The 18,862-nt window shown below is 43.2% G+C and overlaps 1 protein-coding gene across 2 annotated transcripts in view; it reads right to left on the bottom strand.

Annotated features, from left to right (window-relative positions):
• Window positions 1-1,348: 1,348 nt before the first annotated feature.
• Window positions 1,349-18,862, bottom strand: part of kirrel1a (kirre like nephrin family adhesion molecule 1a) — a 30,726-nt gene continuing 13,212 nt past the window's right edge. Inside the window, exons 2-15 of one of the 2 annotated variants that reach the window (XM_058623804.1) lie at window positions 17,143-17,292; window positions 12,348-12,497; window positions 12,069-12,226; window positions 11,831-11,981; window positions 11,321-11,426; window positions 10,983-11,131; window positions 10,561-10,688; window positions 9,719-9,845; window positions 9,431-9,531; window positions 7,418-7,634; window positions 6,422-6,529; window positions 5,797-5,924; window positions 5,413-5,526; window positions 1,349-2,739 (exon numbers count right to left, since the gene is read on the bottom strand). In XM_058623804.1, coding sequence (XP_058479787.1) covers window positions 2,065-2,739; window positions 5,413-5,526; window positions 5,797-5,924; window positions 6,422-6,529; window positions 7,418-7,634; window positions 9,431-9,531; window positions 9,719-9,845; window positions 10,561-10,688; window positions 10,983-11,131; window positions 11,321-11,426; window positions 11,831-11,981; window positions 12,069-12,226; window positions 12,348-12,497; window positions 17,143-17,292 — 2,462 coding nt within the window. In that variant the 3' untranslated portion in view covers window positions 1,349-2,064. The remainder of the gene's footprint in view (window positions 2,740-5,412; window positions 5,527-5,796; window positions 5,925-6,421; window positions 6,530-7,417; window positions 7,635-9,430; window positions 9,532-9,718; window positions 9,846-10,560; window positions 10,689-10,982; window positions 11,132-11,320; window positions 11,427-11,830; window positions 11,982-12,068; window positions 12,227-12,347; window positions 12,498-17,142; window positions 17,293-18,862) is intronic. The other variant, XM_058623805.1, reaches the window with a different exon arrangement.

Consider the following 18,862-nt stretch of genomic DNA (forward strand, 5'->3'; position numbering starts at 1 on the left):
ATAGTTATGGGAAATGTAGTGGAGTAAAAGTACACAATTTATTTAGGAAATGTAGTGGAGTAAAAGTTGCTGGAAATATAAATAAAGTACAGATACGTGAATTTTGTACTTGAGTCCAAGTATTTGTACTCTGTTACATTACAGTATAAAAGTACTTTTTAAAGACAACACATAATGCAATTTATAAAAAACAGTGCTTTTATTTATGTAATACTGTGGAAAAATAATTACATACCATTTTTAAAAAATATTGAAGATAATGAAATTAAAAAATGAGAGTTTAATGTTCGTTGTACATCTTTTGAACAGTTTTCTCTGCTACGAAGAACAGTACAATAAGATAAACATTGGATTTTCCTAAATTCAAAGACACAATAATACAGGATACAGTCCTACCAGAGGTATAAAAGTACTGTAACAGGATTGTGAGAGAAATGATATGGACGTATACACTAACTCACATCTCACACACTTGAAGACACACACACACACACACACATACCGTATACACACAACATGCATACAATAGTCGCGCTCACTCGAGTCGGGCGCAGTCCTTCCCATACACTCGCATTCATTCACACATCTATACAAACACTGTACAAATCGATGTGCACGCCAACACCTACACACTCTCTCTTCATCTCTCTCTCACACTCGCACTCACGATCACACACATGTCAATTTTGTGAACAAGCCTTCAATGAACCTCTCCGTACACATTCTCCTCTGGCCGTGTTTTTTGGCAGACAGACGATGAGGAATGATTGAAAATGGAAATGTATGACATGTTCCCCTATAAGGCCACTCAGTTCTAAACCCTACATCTGTGTTTTTCTCTCCGTCTGCACCAGGCTTGTCGTTAAGAACTCAGAGGAAGAGGCTCCAGCCTACGAAAATGTCTGGGAATGACTCAAGGCCTCAAGCCTGGCTTGTAAAGCCACAGTTGCCAATAGAAGGAGCTTCTACTGCATATACATGGTCTAAGGTGAAGAAAAAATATGAACACTTGGCACTAGGTTTCTTAAATACACTGATATACCCTTCAGATGCAAAATATGTCCTGATTTCAGGCTCTGGCATTGGCACAACTCTGTCTCAGTGGGTTTCACTCAGGAAAGCTCCCAAGTTATGTGCACTAACGTTCAAAACTTTTGGTCCATACATACACATTACATGTTTTACACTGACAAAAATAATTCTGTAATGTTAAAAAATAGAATACAAAGCTCTAGTCTGGTGTGCAAATAAAAAGAGGACATTACACAGATATAGATAAGGGACGTCCAAGCACGAATACTGTAGATGCAGTGCAAAATGATGAGAAACCTCCCCCCCCCGCCCGCCCACCAACCCAGTGCCCCAACACACTCCTCCATGCTGCCTCAGAGGAAGGATGGCATGTACCACTGTACAGAAGAGCATTTTGGGATACGATATATGTGCTCAATGATCATTGAATAAGACAAACAGCAAAACAAAACGAAAAAATGGCGGCCAGAAATGACTTGCACTGTTTGAGGTTTTTTTCTGAACCGTCTTCGACAGTCAGACAGTTTGCTTTAAGACGATCTCTCTCATCATTTACAAAGTCGATTCATAGCAAAAGCTACGGGCTCCAAAGATCTGTGATCTCCCCTCCTTCCTCTCGTTCCTGCTCTTTTTTTCCCCAGTCTTGATTGTGACTTGCGCTGTCCGCTCTTTCAGAGCTCAGATATACAAACACATTGGGAGTCAGGGAATTTAAAATTGTGTGGAATTTCCCTTCCCTGTCTCACTACAACTCCTTCTTCTTCTCCCTCCCGTCTCTTTTTTTTCCTCTGTGTTTCTTTTACCCTCCCTGTCTCACGGGCATGGTCTTCTGAGTCTGTGCATGGGTGTGTGTGTGTGTGTGTGGTGTTTTATTTTATGTTTGGTAGCTGTGCATGTGTTTGTGTAGAGTGTTAGCGTGTGAAAATGTGCATGTAAATCTGTGATAGTGTGTGCGTGTTTAGGTGTGACGCTATTTATAAGATGCTTCCTCATGCTCAGCTAAGACTGTGAGGTGGTTATGCATCTCCCGTCTCACACGTGAGTCTGCATCCTCTGTGTGTGTCGGCTGTGGGAGTAGTCAGAGTGTTGCGAGGTGTAGGAGAAGCGAGTAGAGCTGCCGTACTTCCCTAGTCCAGTCTCTGATCCCGAGGGAGCTGGGCCCGCAGGGCCAACCCCAACACCAGGGGACCCCACACCAGTGGCCACTCCAGATCCAACCCCATACATTTCATAGGACGGGCCAGCCTCCAGTGGGGCTAAGCTGGAAGGGGCGAAACCCATGCGGTAGGTCTGGTAATGTGAGGGGTATCCATAGTTGTCATAGGCCAGCTGAGAGGTGGAGTCCAGGAGGCTGCAGTCCCCTGGAAAGTCGCTGGCTGGGGGGGCGGGGTTAGCAGGAGGCTGCTGGCTCTGGCCACCACGAGTGAAGGTGTTGAACTGGGCGTAGCTGATGTGGGACAGTCTGGATGGGGGTCGAGGGTCATAGCAGGCCTGGGGGCGGCCAGGGGAGGTGAGGGGTCCAGGGGGACCAGGGGCTCCTCCGCTGGCTGTGGCTCCAGAGCCACCAGCACTGCTGCTAATAGAAGCAGCTCCCCCTGGTGTTCCTGTAGGGGAGCGGTAGTCAGAATAGTGCATGGTGGAGCGGGAGGCGGGGCGGCCTTCATCATGGGTGGAGGCTCGCACGTTGTAGTAGCCATTGGTGGGATCCTGAAGACAAAAGGGTTTGATCAAAAATAGTTATGGGCTAGATTTTGGAAAAAATGCATCGCAATACTATAATAATGCCATAGTAATTGTACATATACTGTTTACAGCTACACATTTTAATACATTTTTTTGCAGTTTCCACAAAAGGACAATAGGAGAAAACATAATATTTTTTCTTGTCAATCAAAGTGTAAATTTGGAACAGTATTGTCCAATAACCAGAAACAGTGATTTTCAGACATTTCTGTGTGTTTTTTATTTTATTTTATTTTATTTTGACGAGCTCAAAGGACTGTCTCACCAACATCTACATCTGTTTTAGTTTTTTTTCTGGCAGAGAGCTGCTCCTCAATTTCCTCTGGAAACAGGATCCAATACAAGCACTTGTATAGGGAACAAAAAAACATTTCTCGGTGCAAACGCTAGACTTTTTAGTCCTCAGTCTGTCGCGTTTATAGTGTCAGTGAGCTGCACACACAAAACCTGCTTTTGAAATGTCACCATTTGTTGCATGGTTTTGGATCACAGCTTTCATTTTGTTTGACCAAGGTAACAAGAAAAAGCTGGAGTTTACAGTAAAAACCCTGCCAGGATACAGCATCGACCCCTGGGTCGTCTGGATGAAGGGAAGATGCTCACCCATCCTACTCCACCTCCTGCTGAATACCCTGATGTTGCTCTACTTATATTTCTGACATGGTGCTACCATCTCATCGCGTCTTATGTACCCAGACTCCCCCCCGCCCCCCCAAACAACTTTGCGGCTTCAGGCAGCAGCAAGAATAAGAAGAAGGGAAAAAAGTGTGGCTGAGGGTGTTGTCAGGGTGATCTAACCACCTCCTGGGGTGGATTCTTGTCTGCTTTTGGCAGCTTCATGCGTGAAAATACATTTGTCACCTCAGCCCAACCCCACAGTGTCAAAATGTATAAATGATTCATAGCAGCTGAGAGAGCACAAAATACCTGTCAACTTCTTTTTGTGCTTTTTCAATTGGAGATGTTTTTTTTCTTTCTGCGCTTTCTTTAAATATCTTCTCGATAAGCGAGCCAAATTTCAAAGCAATCAGAGAAACTAGTTTCCTCACAGCTGGACTGTGAAAGAAACCCAGCAATTAAAGAATGGCTAACTGTACTGCGATATGTTTTTGTCCTTCTCGGTTATTCTCACAGGTATTGAGTAACACACCATCGCCACATCTATGGTGAAGATGCTGTGAGGTCCTCCATTAGCCGTTTCCGTCGGTGAGTACAAAAAGGATGAACTGGCGTAAAACCAGAATAATCACAACTCTGAGGTTTCCCCTTTCCGCTGGATACAGCGGACAAGTTGCCCAGAGAAAACAAGGCAGCAGATGCCAAAACCCATCATAATGTAGACTGAAGAAAAGTACAGGACAGCAAAGACATCCGAGACATCTGTTCTGAGGAGGAGCAGTCATAATAAATCATGTTTGTTGGCTCACAACAGTTACACTCACTGTATACACCCGCACAGTACAACTGTTACTGGATAAAAACACGCACATGTCGATCAAATGGGGAGCAAATGAAAAAAATATCATTTAAACTAGCTTCATCTTCTTTGTCTTTAGGGCTGGGGGAAAAAAATCAAATCACAGTAAATCCAGATTTCAGCAGAAAGATGATATATAAAGGCTCACATTCATTTTGGCCCAGAATACTCTTAATGTAGCAGCAACTTAAACAGAATGCACTGGTTTAAGGAGTAAAATATAATCGCAATTATCAAAACTATCACTATGTTTGAAGAATCACAAACTCACCCAACATGTAAATAATGCGTCTTTAATTAATTTATAATCCCCTGAGAATTAAAGATGGTTGATTGTTTTTGCCAATAAACCATTTCACAAAATCCTTCCCGCCGACCCTTGAACAACTGATGGAATCTAAATGTTTTACGAGGTATTTTCCTAATAAGCCACAACAACCTCGGGGCAGAATAAGTGGAAAAGGGGTTGTCAATAAAGACACAGCTGCTGTATGTACTGAATTATTAATTCAGAGATATTTTACAAACTTGGTCCTCTGTCAACCACTTTAGATTTGCAGTATGTACGTTTAAGATGCAGCTGTCACCATGGCTACGGCTTGTTCCCCCCCCCCCCCATGTATAAACATTCGTTGGGTTAATGACCATCAATATGCACATAGATATTAAATAGCGATATATATGGAGCTACAGATGTACTCAAACGCGAACACAGCAAGCTTTAGCCAACCCCAACTCTTTTTGGATCATACCGGGCTTTGTTTCAGTATGAAAAATTAAGGAAGCTCTTCCTCCGAGTCTATTTCTTCAGCGTGACAGAAGTGCTCAGTGTCATCGTGGGTGACAGCGGCGCAGTCCGTTACTCGGAGCTCGCAGTGTCACTCATGATTAGGGTGTTTGCAGCCCTGTGAGGTAAAATAAGAATGAAACCTCCCTCCGACATGAACTCCACAAGACTTCACTCTTCAGTCTTCAGTTCAGCTTCATGTCAGTGTTTTTGTTTGAATTTATATCATGTTTTTCTACCTTCGGTACGCATGCACTTGTGATTGTGACTCTTCTCGGTATGCTGTGGGCACGTAGGGCAAAAAGTCCGTTTGGAGGATCATGTGGCTCCAGGTGGAAATTATAGTGTTTATATGTGTTGTGCGCGATCTCACCTTTAGGTCATACTCCTGGCGGGTGTCCAGGGTGTCACTGCGGAGGTCAGACTTGAGCTCTATGTCATCTTTAAAGGGCTGATTGGAAGGAGAGAAGGACACAGAGGGGAGAAACTGAATTGTCAAACAACAAAACAAAAATTAAAAAAGGGGGGGGGTGAAAGGAACAGAAGGTGCCGTAACAAAACAGAAAATAAAAGGAGAAGAGAAAATGGAATTAAAAGAGTTAAAAAGGAGTGATTACAGGAGGAAAACACTGAGTTTGTTTTAAGTCTGAAGGTGCAGTGCGGGGAGAGGTTGCTGAGTTAAGCTGAGGTTTTTCCTACAGCTACAGGCTGTGTAAACAGTGTCCGGCACAAGCACACACATCCCGCTGCTGCTCACCGAGTACATGGCCTTGACCATGCGCGAAGCCGTGGACACGCTGCCGGAGTCCTCCTCTAAGCTGTGGGTCTCCTTGTTGATCGTCTCCACCTTGATGTCGGGCTTACCCAGTGTGACCCCGCGCCGACCTACAAGCAAAACACGGCAAAGGCTGAGGGCAGCTGGACACACACACATGTTCGGCCTAGTGTGTGTTTTCATGAGCAAGTTTAGAGCTGCAACTAACGATTATTTTCATAATCGATTAATCGTTTGGTCCCTGATATGTCAGAAAACCTTAAAAAATCGGTGTTCATCAAACCTGGAAATGATGACGTTCTGTTTCTTTGTTATCCAGAGCAAAGAAATGCAGAAAATACTCACATTTAAGAAGCTTAAACAATCAGAAATCTTGTAATCATGAAAAAAGCTTCAAACCGATTAACCGATTATCAAAATAGTTGTCGATTAATTTAGTAATCGATTAATAATCGATAAATCGATTAATTGTTTCAGCTCTAAGCAAGTTTCGGTGAGGACGAAGCATAGACCAAAACACTAAAAGCAAATCATGACAAAACGTCTGCTGCACTTGGCAGGTTGCTGACTGTCTTTACTGTTCGTGTGCGTGGAGGAAATGACTCACTGCCTTTGCGCTGGCGATAGAAGATGAGAACGAGGACCAGCAAAAAGATGAACAGGAAGATAGTGGAGCAAACGGTCCCACCAGCAATTATTCCCACTGAGACTTCCTCTGAAATGAACGTGTGAGAAAGGAACATTGAGAGAAATAGTGACAGGGATAATGAGCGCAATACCACAGTTTTATGAATGAGACAAGGTCCAATGTGTAAAAATTCAGCTGGCAGAAAATGAGGATAAAACAAATGTACTCCTTTTTTTTTTTTTAATAAGTGTACAATCACCTGATTGAATTGATTGTTTTGAGCCTTTAATATTCATATCGGGAGGTGGGTTGGCACAACATAAGCAGCCATTTTGGATCACTATGTTTTTACAGTAGCCCATAAAGGAGATTTAAAACTAACTGAAGGCTACACAGGTTCTCAATAACATGCTAAATATTACACAGTGTACCTTTAATTGTTTATTTCTGATTTACTTAATACTTTTCTCATGTAACCTGAGAATTATAATCTATTTTTTTTTTATCATGCATGAGAATTAAAGAATTTAAACAAGTTTCTCACAACTTGTAACTGTAGAGTTTGTAACTTGGATCTTCTCAAGTCAATGAAAACAGCTTATGACACATAAAGTGTTGGATTAAAAACCTCAAATTAATATGCAATTTGGATCAAAATGTCACCTGATAAGGTTTTAACTAATAATAATAATAATAATAATAATAATAATAAATAATAAAGGCTGTCTCTGTAGGTTAGTAGTGACTTTGTACCTAATAAAGCTAAATCACATTAAATATATGTATGTCAATACACAAAAAAAATCATATAAAATCTAAGATTTATAATTCTTTTAGGAAGTAATTATTATTAAATCCATTATTCTATTTTTCGTCGACTGACTCAAATCAGTAGCATTATCCCCGGCTACTGCTGCATGCCGCCTTGTCCCACACGCAATAAAAATGACACTGTGCAGTTTATAAATGACGCACCAGTCTCCTCCAGTGTGATGATCATGGTGCCGGGGCCAAAAGCATTCCAGGCGGTGCAGTTGTAGGTGGACAGGAAGTCAGACTCCATCACGTTGTTGATGGTGAGGGTGGAGAGGACGCCCGCACCCTCGGCCGATGACTTGCTCTGCTCCACCGTGTACCTCTCCAGGAGTGTCCCCTTCTCCTTCTCCCACACGTTCTCCTTCCACGCCCACACCTGCAGCACGCACACATGTTGAGGACTGATGACAGACGACATATCCGGAATATCTCCGGGCTAAATCTGTACTATACATTTTATATCTGTGTGTCTGTCGAACAGAATGATCACATGACAAAATGACTGAAACTGAAATGGGAAGAATTATTCTTCCATCTTTGCTCTGTACATACAGAATGTTTTGAAACTGCAAAAGAAAACACAGTCACTGTTCCTTTAGGGGACACTTCCAAATTTAAATCAATGTAAAGCCCCCAAAAACTATTATGAAGACGTTTTAAAGGAATAGTTTGGGCATTTTTGGGAGACACTGTGTGTAGTGATTCACTTCTGTTTTGAGCTTCATAAGAAAACTGGCACAAACATCAGGTCTGTTTTCTAAATATGAAACTCTAGGCAGCAGCCGAGTAACTCGGGCCAGCATCGTAATGAGTAACAGAGGGAAACAGCGCGCCTGGCTCTGCCTGAAACTACCAGCACTTTCACAGGTGTTGCACAGCAACTGGAGCTCAGTATGTACCACCCAGAAATTAGAGAGCTCTCAATGTTTTTATCTAACGTTTGGCATAAAAACGAACCAGTTTTATTAATCTACACTGTCTAACTACTCCTTTCAAGAATGGGTCTTTTGACATTTAATTGCACCCTTGCATTATTTATCAGTGTGGTTTAATGGGCCGTCGATAACTTGCTAAAACTGCAGGTTTAACATCTCTGGTTTGATTCCCGTCTGTCATTGAACTACTTGCACAAAATGTGTCCTTTCTCGATCAAATAAAGGCAAATGTGGAAAAAAAGCGACACTACTACTACTCGTACTACTAATAATAATCAATTGTTCTGTAGCTGAAAGTTTCAATTGAACGGCCTTGATTTATTTATTTAATTTATTCTGTCTTTAATTTAATATTCTCTACAGAAATGTGGTTGTTTTAACGTGCTTTACAGATATAGTTGGATAGGATTGGATGAAACGGGGATTATAGCCTTATGTAGGAACTGCACGAGAGGGGAAAACTTCAGCACATGAATTTACATTTAGTACACACTCGCATGTAAGCTCACACATTGCACGATTTCCTAGACCAGCAACAGTTTGTATGTTTCTGCAGGCACAAGTGAAGTTGACAGAGCCAGTGAGAATCTGGCACATTCTCCATCTTTAGAGCCACTAAAAGCCGCTGTATTATTCAGCATTGAAGTACTGTATGAAAAGAGGGTTAATTATGTATAAGCCCACATGTTCCCATAATGTGCCCACTTATTCCAGAGAAGGAGAATCTCCTGGCTCGGGCGTTTACTGGGACAACTGTTCCTCTCCAGTCCTGTATATTTTATAAATCCTATTCCGTCGCGACCTCTGCCGCTCGCACCGCAAGTCAGGATGGATCCGTCACAGCGGGAGCAGAAGAGCAACCGCGACTGCGCCTCTGTGAAACAGTCGAGCCTGAGAGAGCGCCCGAGTTGATTTGCGATGCAGGGGCTATAAGTGGAGCGGCTTAGTGTTAGTGTTGGTTTGTTTACGTGACGGAGTGAAGGAACATTCTAGAGGAGTTTAAGGGTGAGTCACCACTCATAAAGAAGAAAAGGGGGCGGGGCCTAAATGCATTAACTGTGCAGGAGTGCGGTACAGTGACTGTAAACCGTGCTGTAAGACTAAAAGGTACGACTTTGTGCTCTTTGTGACCAAAGCTTTTCCTTGCTTGGCATTTTTTGGCTGAATAATTGAAGCTAGGCTATAATTTAGAAATTACAATTGCTGGTTTGGCACTGTCACTTCTCTTTTCACTTACAATCTTATCTGGAGGAGGTGTACTTGCTATGTAGCACTTCACCTCTCCTCGCTCCCCTCTTACTGCGTACTGGACTGGCTCACTGGAGATGATGGGAGGACCTGTATTGTTTGAAATACAACAAAGAGCAAAACTTACATTCAAGTCATGTTCCGTCATAAATGGTATGATTTGTTTTTTTTTCCAGAATTAAATCCCGCCATTTCTGACAAGGTGACCTTTAAAAAGAACACGGCCTTTATCTGCAAACAAAACGACAAACATGAAACTATGTGGATGTTTTCTGACCGTTGACTGTGAGCATGACCTCAGTCTCTCCGACTCCAATCCGTGGGACGATGGCCTTACAAACATACTGTCCGGCATCCGCCTGGCTCACCGACTTCAGATGCAGCTGGTTGCTGTTACTCAGAACCTGTGGGGGAGTTAAAAGAAATCATAAACAAGGCAAATCTGCAAAACAGCGGGAGGCGATAAACAAAATAAAAGCCCACATGAACATGAGTAGAGGATTTAATGCACTATTGTAATGCCACCTGTAAATCTGGTCTGGCCTTATTTCAGTATTCAGACGTATTATACTGACAACGGAAATGTGTACATTTACTCTTAAGCCCTCGCAAAGGCCGTGCAGTTGCCTAGCAACCACATCCATCAGGAAAAATTTACTTTGTGAAAAGTGTGGCCAAATATGCAACCGCCACCTCACGAGAGCGGGAGACAAACACCAGGATAAGACGACATGAAGGTGAAGCGCAAACCAGTCCACGGCTAAACTGAACAGGCTGTTTATTAACCTTCCAACCAGTGAGTCATTAGCAACCAATGCCAACGCTTTCATACACCTACTTACTATGTCCACAGCACAAAACAGTGACGTTAACTTCATTCTTCAGTTTCAGAAAGAGTTTGAAAGTGTGAAAAAAAAAAGTGAGCCGGATAAGAAGAGTCATTGGACAGTGACAAACAGTGTACGATGTCATCTGAAAGCCATGCAGAGCCTCTGCATTGATTTGTGAATTCATTCAATTTAAAACGGAGATCATAAAAATAGGTAAACAAAAAAGAGAGAGAGGCTGCTTTTGCGGATAAACATATTGAAAAAAGTAGAAGAGTGGATCCTTTCTTACCATGTTTGAACCCTTTTTAAACCAAGTGAGTGTGAGAGGTGGGTTTCCCGCCCATTTGCAGTTGAGAGTGACGTCGGAGTCGACGTCGACTGTTTTTGGCTGCGGCTCCACCAACAGAATTGGACCGACTGGGGATGAGAGGAGAGAGAGAGAGGGTAAGCACTGTACTTTTGATGTGTCTCACACTGTAAAATTCATTTCCCTCGTTTGTCTGTTTGTTTTGAATTTGATTCCTCGATTGTCTTTGGTGTTGCAGTTCTGCTCTGTCATGCCAATAAAGTGTAGTAAAATGTCTCATTCATCGGGAGACGCCGCTTTGAGGAAAAAGAGAGGACAGGGGTGGCATGATTTATCCCCTCGAATCGTGACTGTTGTGAGTGCCAGTGTCCTGAACAAAGTGAGACAAGTGCGGCGTGACTCACAGTGAACGTCCACCAGGATGCTGACGTTGGTCTTTCCCACGGCATTGAAAACCAGACAGGAGACGGGCTCGGTGAAGAAAGAGTGGTCTGCCTTGGTGGTGAACACACTCTCTCTGGCCCACTGCAGCACCACGCCACCCTTAGCCCAGCTAGAGTTCAAACATCAAAAAAAATTAAATAAGATACTGTATGTTTACATTACATTACACTTGAACATGTGAAGTATGGTAATTCCACTGGCAAAAACGCGTCATTTCTGTCATAGAATATGGACAGGTGACTGTCACTTTAAGAAGGCCAGTGGAAATGAGTGTGTGTGTGTGTGTGTGGAATCAGACCTGTAGCCCATGATAGGAGGGTTAGCGTGAGCCTGGCAGGTGAAGGTGACTCTTTCCCCCTCCAGGACAGAGCGAGGCTCAATGGACAAGGTCACAGTTGGTGCATCTGAAGAGAGAGAGAGACAGAGAGAGAGTGAGACACATTCAACAGCCTTACTATGTTTAATATATGCTGCAATCTGCAGGTCTGTGTGATGTAAAATGGCTGCCATGCATTATTTAGTAACAGCTATGCAAAACAGTTAACTGCTTAATTAGCGTGTGATATGTGATAATAAACAGAGGCCGACTGTAGCTGCAAGACTATGTCCATAACCGATTAATCTGTCGATTATGTCCCAAAAAAGGGAAAACAGTAGTCAAAAATGAAACTAAAGATTAGATTGACTTCAATGCAATCAATGAGAACAAAAAAATGTGTAATTGCATAGACCTGTGTTTTATTCTGATTACGGTATCTGCACAGACATGTATTGTTTGTATTGTAAGATAAAGGGAAGCATCGCTTACGGTGGACGTTGAGGGTGACAGTTGTGATCTTGCCGGTGGGAATGGCCAGGTTGCTGGCCATACAGCTGTAGTTCCTCCCAGTGTCAGTATCCACGGGGTGGATGGGCAGAAAGCTTCGTGTGGTCACTCTCTTCCTGTCTGGAAGCACCTCCTGATGATGGACAGAGGACAGCGGAAGATTGACAGCTTGCTTATGACTGCATGAGTGTACATGTGCCTTTCCTCTTGTGAGACTTACAGTAATACTGGCGGCCCCGTCCACAGGCAGACCGTCTTTAAGCCACTCGATCATAGACGGCGGCTTGGCCCCGCGAGACACGCAGCTCAGGTTGTAAGACTCGCCTGCATTCAGCAGCACCTCTGGACCACCATCAATCACCGGTTCATCTGGGGGGACTGGAGCAGGGGAAGAGACCAATATTAAAAAAAACAAAGACACGCATCTCACATGCAGTACAGTATGTGGATGTGTGCACTGAAACTATAAATAAATAAATAAATAAATAAATAAACATACTGAGGACGGTGAGTTTGGCCCTCCTGGACCTCAGTGCGGCATCAGGAGCTTGACACTCGTACAGGGAGTCATCGGACAGATCAGCTGACAGGATCTCCAGGTTGTACTGGCCCAACTCCTGCACACGCAGCACACGGTACCTAGGCCAGGCTGAAGCACACAGATAGACAGACAGACAGTTAGACTGCAGTTATAGGCTTTACCAGTCTCACTGTCTATAATTGCACTTGTATCTGGACAAACTGAATGCTTTATTGTCCTTGTATAAGGATGAATTTTGATGTCTTACTGTCTTTAAATGGGATTTATGATGATGGCACTTACATGTATTTACATAGGTACATATATATATACCTGCTATATATATAGCTACTGAATGAGCGCTATGGACTACGGATGGAAATTAGCTAAGGTAGCTATAATCTAGTACCGGCACCTTTGCTGAGTCTAATGTTTTGTGCACTAAATAAATAAACTCCACTTTATTTCCTGAGGGGTGAATTGAGATACTACCCTGTGTGCTAATGTTGGCTGAAGGTGAATTCATGTTACGACATCTTTGAAGCTGCAGTCAGTGTTGACCTCTTAGTAACTTTTGTTGTTGTTGTTGTTATTATTCCACTTCTTTGTGGACAGAAATGATGTAAGACTTGTACGCGTCCCTCATCCGAAAACCGGCTCTGCTGTGTAATATTATCAGACCCGACGGAGGGAGCGTTTCTGTGTATACACCAGCAGTGCAGTCGCGGGGAAGAGACGAGAAGCGTTACACCCATCAAACTACTAAACCGCTATATACTATATTTTCCAGTTCCAGATAACTGGGACTCAATGCTTTGTGCCTTTGTAGATCCACTGTGATCTAAAAAGTTGTAATGTAAATAGGTTATTATACAATTTTTCATTGGTCCGGTCCATAGAGATCAATTTTCGAGTAGCATGACGTTGCTGTTGCCTTCCTGTGTGCTCTAAGAAACAGAAAAACGTTGTGTGGAGCTGATGTACTCAATCATCATTGTGTGACATCATTTCACAACGGTTTGAATGTAACAGATATTTGTTTGTATTAAAAGTTGCGCAACACATTGCATTTCAACCAGAGACTGCAGAATCTCAGGATTACCACATACCCATGTGGTCTGCATCAGAAAGTAAAAGTGACCAGATCAGATCTGTGTCATATGCACGAAGCAACAGTCTGACTTTTCCCTTCATCAGGCTTAATGGCACCAGAGAGCAACGTGGGCCATGTGATGTGATAGATGTGCACGCAACACAAACATGCACACATCACACAGCATAATGCACACACACACACACACAACACAGCCTGTGAGATTCTAAGGTTCCCTTCCCCCATGCACCACACAGCCCAGCTGTGTCACTGCTGTACATTCTCACCATTAGGTGGCATCCATGCTCTCTTTCCACAGCGGGGGGGGGGGGGGGGGGGGGGATAAATGCATTATGACAACAATGTTTTAAAGGACCCAAAGTGACTCCAGTCCATGATGCAGAATTCATGTTTGCGGGCCAGATGTAGATGTGCATAAATCTCTGCTGCTGTTCCCATGTGCAGCCAACTGCTAACTTAACCTTGTGTGTGTCCTTGTTTCTGCATGCATGTGTGCATGTGTGTGCTCCTCCTGCCTTGTATATACGTGCATTTGCATGTTAAATGTGGAGGCCAAGAAAGCGCATGAAAAGCCCAGAGAAAAAAGGGGGGGGGGGGGGGACGGCGGGGGGGACAGAGCCTCATACACAAACATACACAGGCACCCACTGAGTGTATGTGTGCAGTGCATGAGGTGGCCAGTGTTCATTCACATGTTTTTATTTAAAAGCTTTGGCTTGAAGCACCGGAGCATTACAGGAACAATATGATTATAAAAGAATGGAGGGAAGGGGGGGGGGGGTAGAGAACAAAAGGAGGAAGAAGAGAGAGCAGGGCTGACAGAAAGGTTTGATGAAGGTGAGGGAGTGAGAGAGAGAGAAAGAGGCAAGATGGAGATGTTAAGTTGAACTCTGTACAACAAGAAAATCTAAATGTCAGGAGAGGAGAAGAGGGAAGACCTAACCACAAAACAAAATCATACTGTACAGTAAATAATATAAGGGGGTAGAGGAAAACCAAACAAACGCAGGCCCAAAAAACTTGTATTAATAGTAAGAGAGACTCTCACTAGAGGATTTTCAAATCTGACTTGATTTAAAAAACGTGGGAGAACACAGACACGACGGACTATAAATTCGGGCCAAACAGTTGCCTTTGCGGCAAGAAGACCCGGGTTTGTGACCCGATCTGAACCAGGACCTTTCTTCATGGAGTTTGCATTTTTCTCCCCATGTGTGCGTGGGTTTTTTCCAGTTTCCTCCAACAGTACAAAAGCATGCAGATTTGGGGATTAAAACTGGACACTGGATGGTTGTTTGTCTCTATGTGTCCCTGTAATGGACTGGTGACCTCCTCTGTGAACCCTCATGTTGAGGATGAAGTGGTAGAAGGTGAGAGAGTGAATCTGTTGAAATCAGCCTAAAATCAGAAGACGTTGTCGGAAGGGCCAGACCGGGAGCAAAATCTGGCCAATAATCCTCTCGTGTGGGGCAGGCTCAAGACTAAATACAAATAAATCAAGTATAATCTTGAGGAGAAAATTCATTTCAACTAACTGGTGATATTCTGACAATGCTGCAACTCACTGATAACATGTATCGCCCAGACGCTGCGTGTGACTGACAGAAAAGAAGGAGATAAAGAAATAGCAGAGAGCAGTAAAGGTGAGGCTCTGCGAGACATTTTAGTTGATGCATCTGCTTTTAAATTATAATCAGTCAGTGTCACCCGCTGCCTTTGTGAAAAAGGCAATGATGTGATGCTCCCCCACCAACATCAAGGATGTCAGTCTGTAAAATGTGCCTAAGGAAGGTTTGGGATTACCCTTCAACCATTTGATGATATGTGCAGGAGACGGAAGCCAAATATAACATCAACTTAAATGAGTGACACTGTGTGTCACAGTTGGATGTGATGTGGATGTCGAGTGACAGCCATCATCTTCTTTTGGGTGGGTGAGAGGGGATTGGGGAAAGTAAAAAAAGAAATTGCACTGCTGGCTTTAATGAATGTAACAGCAGCTAAAAACAATCAGCAGCAAAAAAAAAAAAAAAAAAATTTGTCAGCATGCATTAGTTACAAACACGCAGCGACACAGAAACACTGTGTGAGTGTGTTGCTGTGGGGAAGCTCTGCTTCGTTAGCATTTGGGGGGAAAGCAACGTCCACGCGAAGAGCAGTCACACAGGGAAGAGCAGTGTTAGCTCTGTCTCTTGGTAGAAAAAAAAAAAAAAAGAATTCTGCTGATGACAACATGTTCTTCTTACACTGGAGGTCAAATGACGGCCAATGGAAAATACTTTCACGGGAAAATTAACTACCGGCCCGTAGAAATCCATGATTCAAAATCATTATGACTCACTTCTTCTCACTGGCTTTCAATAGGAGTTGACTTTGAGACCTTGATTTCATCTGCTCTTATTGGCTATTTGGGACTAAATGTGCAGACATTTAAGATTGATTAAATAACATATACATTTGATACAATCATCATGTCTCGTTAACCCGTTTAAAATGATATTAGATTTACGGAAATGAAATAGTATGCCATATTTGACATAATATGACATATTTTTTAATTGGGTCAGATAGTTTGCCATCTTTAAAAAGTGTGCCTCCATGTAAAAGGTTTGGGAAACGCTGCTTTATAGCATCAAGTCTTGGAAGCAGCAATCTTAATTTCACTGTACGAGTGGAATGACATTAAGATATTCTATTCTATTCTCTTCTATATAGCTTCCATTATTCTAGCCTCTTATGGCTCACTTCTTCTGATGATCTAAACCAGTATCACTGCCAGATGAGATGCCAGAGTGTCACCACCAAATGTGCTTTAGTGATTTATTTATTCAACTCTCATTTTAACAGTAGGTCTGGGTTCGTTTTCGTGCAGACATTTCATTCATCCATCACTCTAGGTTTACTAATCTTGTCTTCGCCCATATTTAAACACAGCAGCAGCAGCAGCAGCAGCAGCAGCAGCAGCATTAGCAACTCGCCTGACCCAGGCTGCTGGAAAAGCATGTTCCATGTTCATAGCTGGTGGTTTAATATTATGACATTAAATATATGAGTTTAACGTTTAGTTCAAAGCACCAGTATACCAAGGTAATGCACTTTACATATTTTTACTTACACTATCTTCCCTCTGCACACACTAAAATGAGCTGAAAGGCTATATAAGTCGTTATAATAATTAAAAATATAAATAATAAATATATATAAATAATAATTTTTCCCCCCTATGACAGCAACCAGAATATCTGTGGTTTGTGGGCAACACAAAACATTTGAGGATGTTTGTCACTTCAAAAGCTGTCAATCACAGGAGAACTTAAGTTAAGGAATTCACCCTGGTTCTCTGCGAGGTTGTGAGACATTGAGATGAGTGTTGAAAGAGAACAGTTGGAACATTGACCTAGAATCGTCCTTTCAGGAGGTTCTGCAGGCTCACCTGAGGCCTAAGGTAAGCCTTAAGGCAGAAAAACTAGTCATGTGTTAAATTTATAGGTGAATATCTAAGGGAAACTCAACTCAATACATATATATCGCAAATCAAATTGCAGACGCAGCATACGTCGGCCCTTGTACAGAGCAAACTTTTCATATGCGGCATGCAATTTTTGCTCAAACGCGGTCTCTTCATATGCTGAACATGAGCACAGCCTCGTGATGTCTCACCCCGCAGGTCTTCTCCGATGCCCAGAGCCAGCCCATCTTTGGTCCACTGCACAATGCCCGAGTAGTTGAAGACAACACAGGACAGGATCACCCTCTGGCCCCGCACCACCGACTGGTCTGCTGGCTCCTGAGAGAACCTCGCCGTCCACACTGGAGGTTGAGAGAAGAGAGAGAGAGAGAGAGAGCGAGAGAGAGAGAGAGAGAGAGAGAGAGAGAGAGAGAGAGAGAGAGGGATAAGTTCGGGACTTTCTCATTTACACTGTGTACACGCTGCAGGCGACCTACTGTAAAAATCACCCCGACCACAATTATAACATGTTATTGTATCCGTGGTTTATGGTTAATTGATTAGAAAGCACATTCTCCCGGCAGCGATGAAATGTCACGACTGCCATCTTTGATCACGCGATGGCTTGCGGGCATTTAACTCTGCGTTGAGGAGGAAACAGCGGGGGGAAAAGAGGAGGTGTCAAAGAAGAGGAAATCAAAACAGAGCCGCAGAAGACGAAAGAAAGAATGAAGAAGAAGAAGAAGAGGCAGTTGATGCTGACACAGGGGTGGAGAGTTTGGAGATCAAACACCCAACCTCAACCATCAGGCCTCTCACACTCCTTTTCTTCTCGCTCCTAACTTTTATTTCTCCGAAACACTCAAGCCCTCTCTCTCTCTCTCCCTCTCTGTTTCTCCCTTCTTCATTCCTCCCTATGAGTCATCTCCCAGGCTTCCACTCTTCAACCAAAACTACAGTGGCTGTCATTGTCTGCTAAGCGCTCTCTCTTTCTCCAGTCTGAAGTCCACTGGCAGAGCAGATCCGACACAAACCGCACCGTCCGACTGTCTAATACGAGGGGAAAAACAAGGAGAGGAAAAGAAAATGAAAACCCCTCTCTGCTATTGTTCCTCACTGGGCGATGACAAGTTGTAATTAGCCTGTCTCTTCAAGACATGACACCCGTATAAAAGAGAAAGGGCAATCACTGTGGAGGATTCCATCCATTCCGTCTCTCACATCCCTTTTTCTCCTCTCTCCCTCTTGTTATTTCGAAGAATATTGTACAGTAGATCGTTAACCCGATGCTGCATTATGCACCCTCCTCTTCCTCCTCTGCTATTACCTCTCCTTTTGTTCTCTCTGTATGTCCTTTACCCAAATTACCTTCTGCTTTTGCCTCTACACGTACATGAATCCCTGCCTCTTTTACTTTGTACATCGTCACTGCTGTCTATGAATGATGTCCCTTTGCCTGCACTGATTTTCCACGCCGTATACATGCGTGTGCCTCCTCCTCCTCCTTTCTATATACATATATAATGCCGTATATGTCCCTTTTTACCCATAATGCTTTCTATTTCTGAGTTCTTCCTCCTCGCTGGTTAGAAGGGGGTTAGAGGCAGACTGTCACAACTCATTTATCACATTAAATATCAGCCCTTCAGCTCTTTCTCTCTCCCTCTCTTTTTCACCCCCTGTTCACCCTCTCTATCTCTCTCTCTTCTCTCACTTTTCCCTCACTCTCTTCCCTTCACCTCTGACCATTTGCATCTCTCCCTCTCGAGTGTCCTCTCCTCTTCTCTGTCACTTGTTTTCCCCGTCTCATTCCTTCACCCTTCCGCCTCAGAAGAAGCCTCCAGCACTTTTTCTGAGGGTTCCCATCTTGCTCACTTTCATTAATGACTGCCTTATGCCTCTGCACCCCCGCCTCCTGCCTCCCCCGTGATG

Source organism: Solea solea, chromosome 3 (genome assembly GCF_958295425.1).
Source record: "Solea solea chromosome 3, fSolSol10.1, whole genome shotgun sequence".
In the NCBI taxonomy this organism is placed as follows: Eukaryota; Metazoa; Chordata; class Actinopteri; order Pleuronectiformes; family Soleidae; genus Solea; species Solea solea.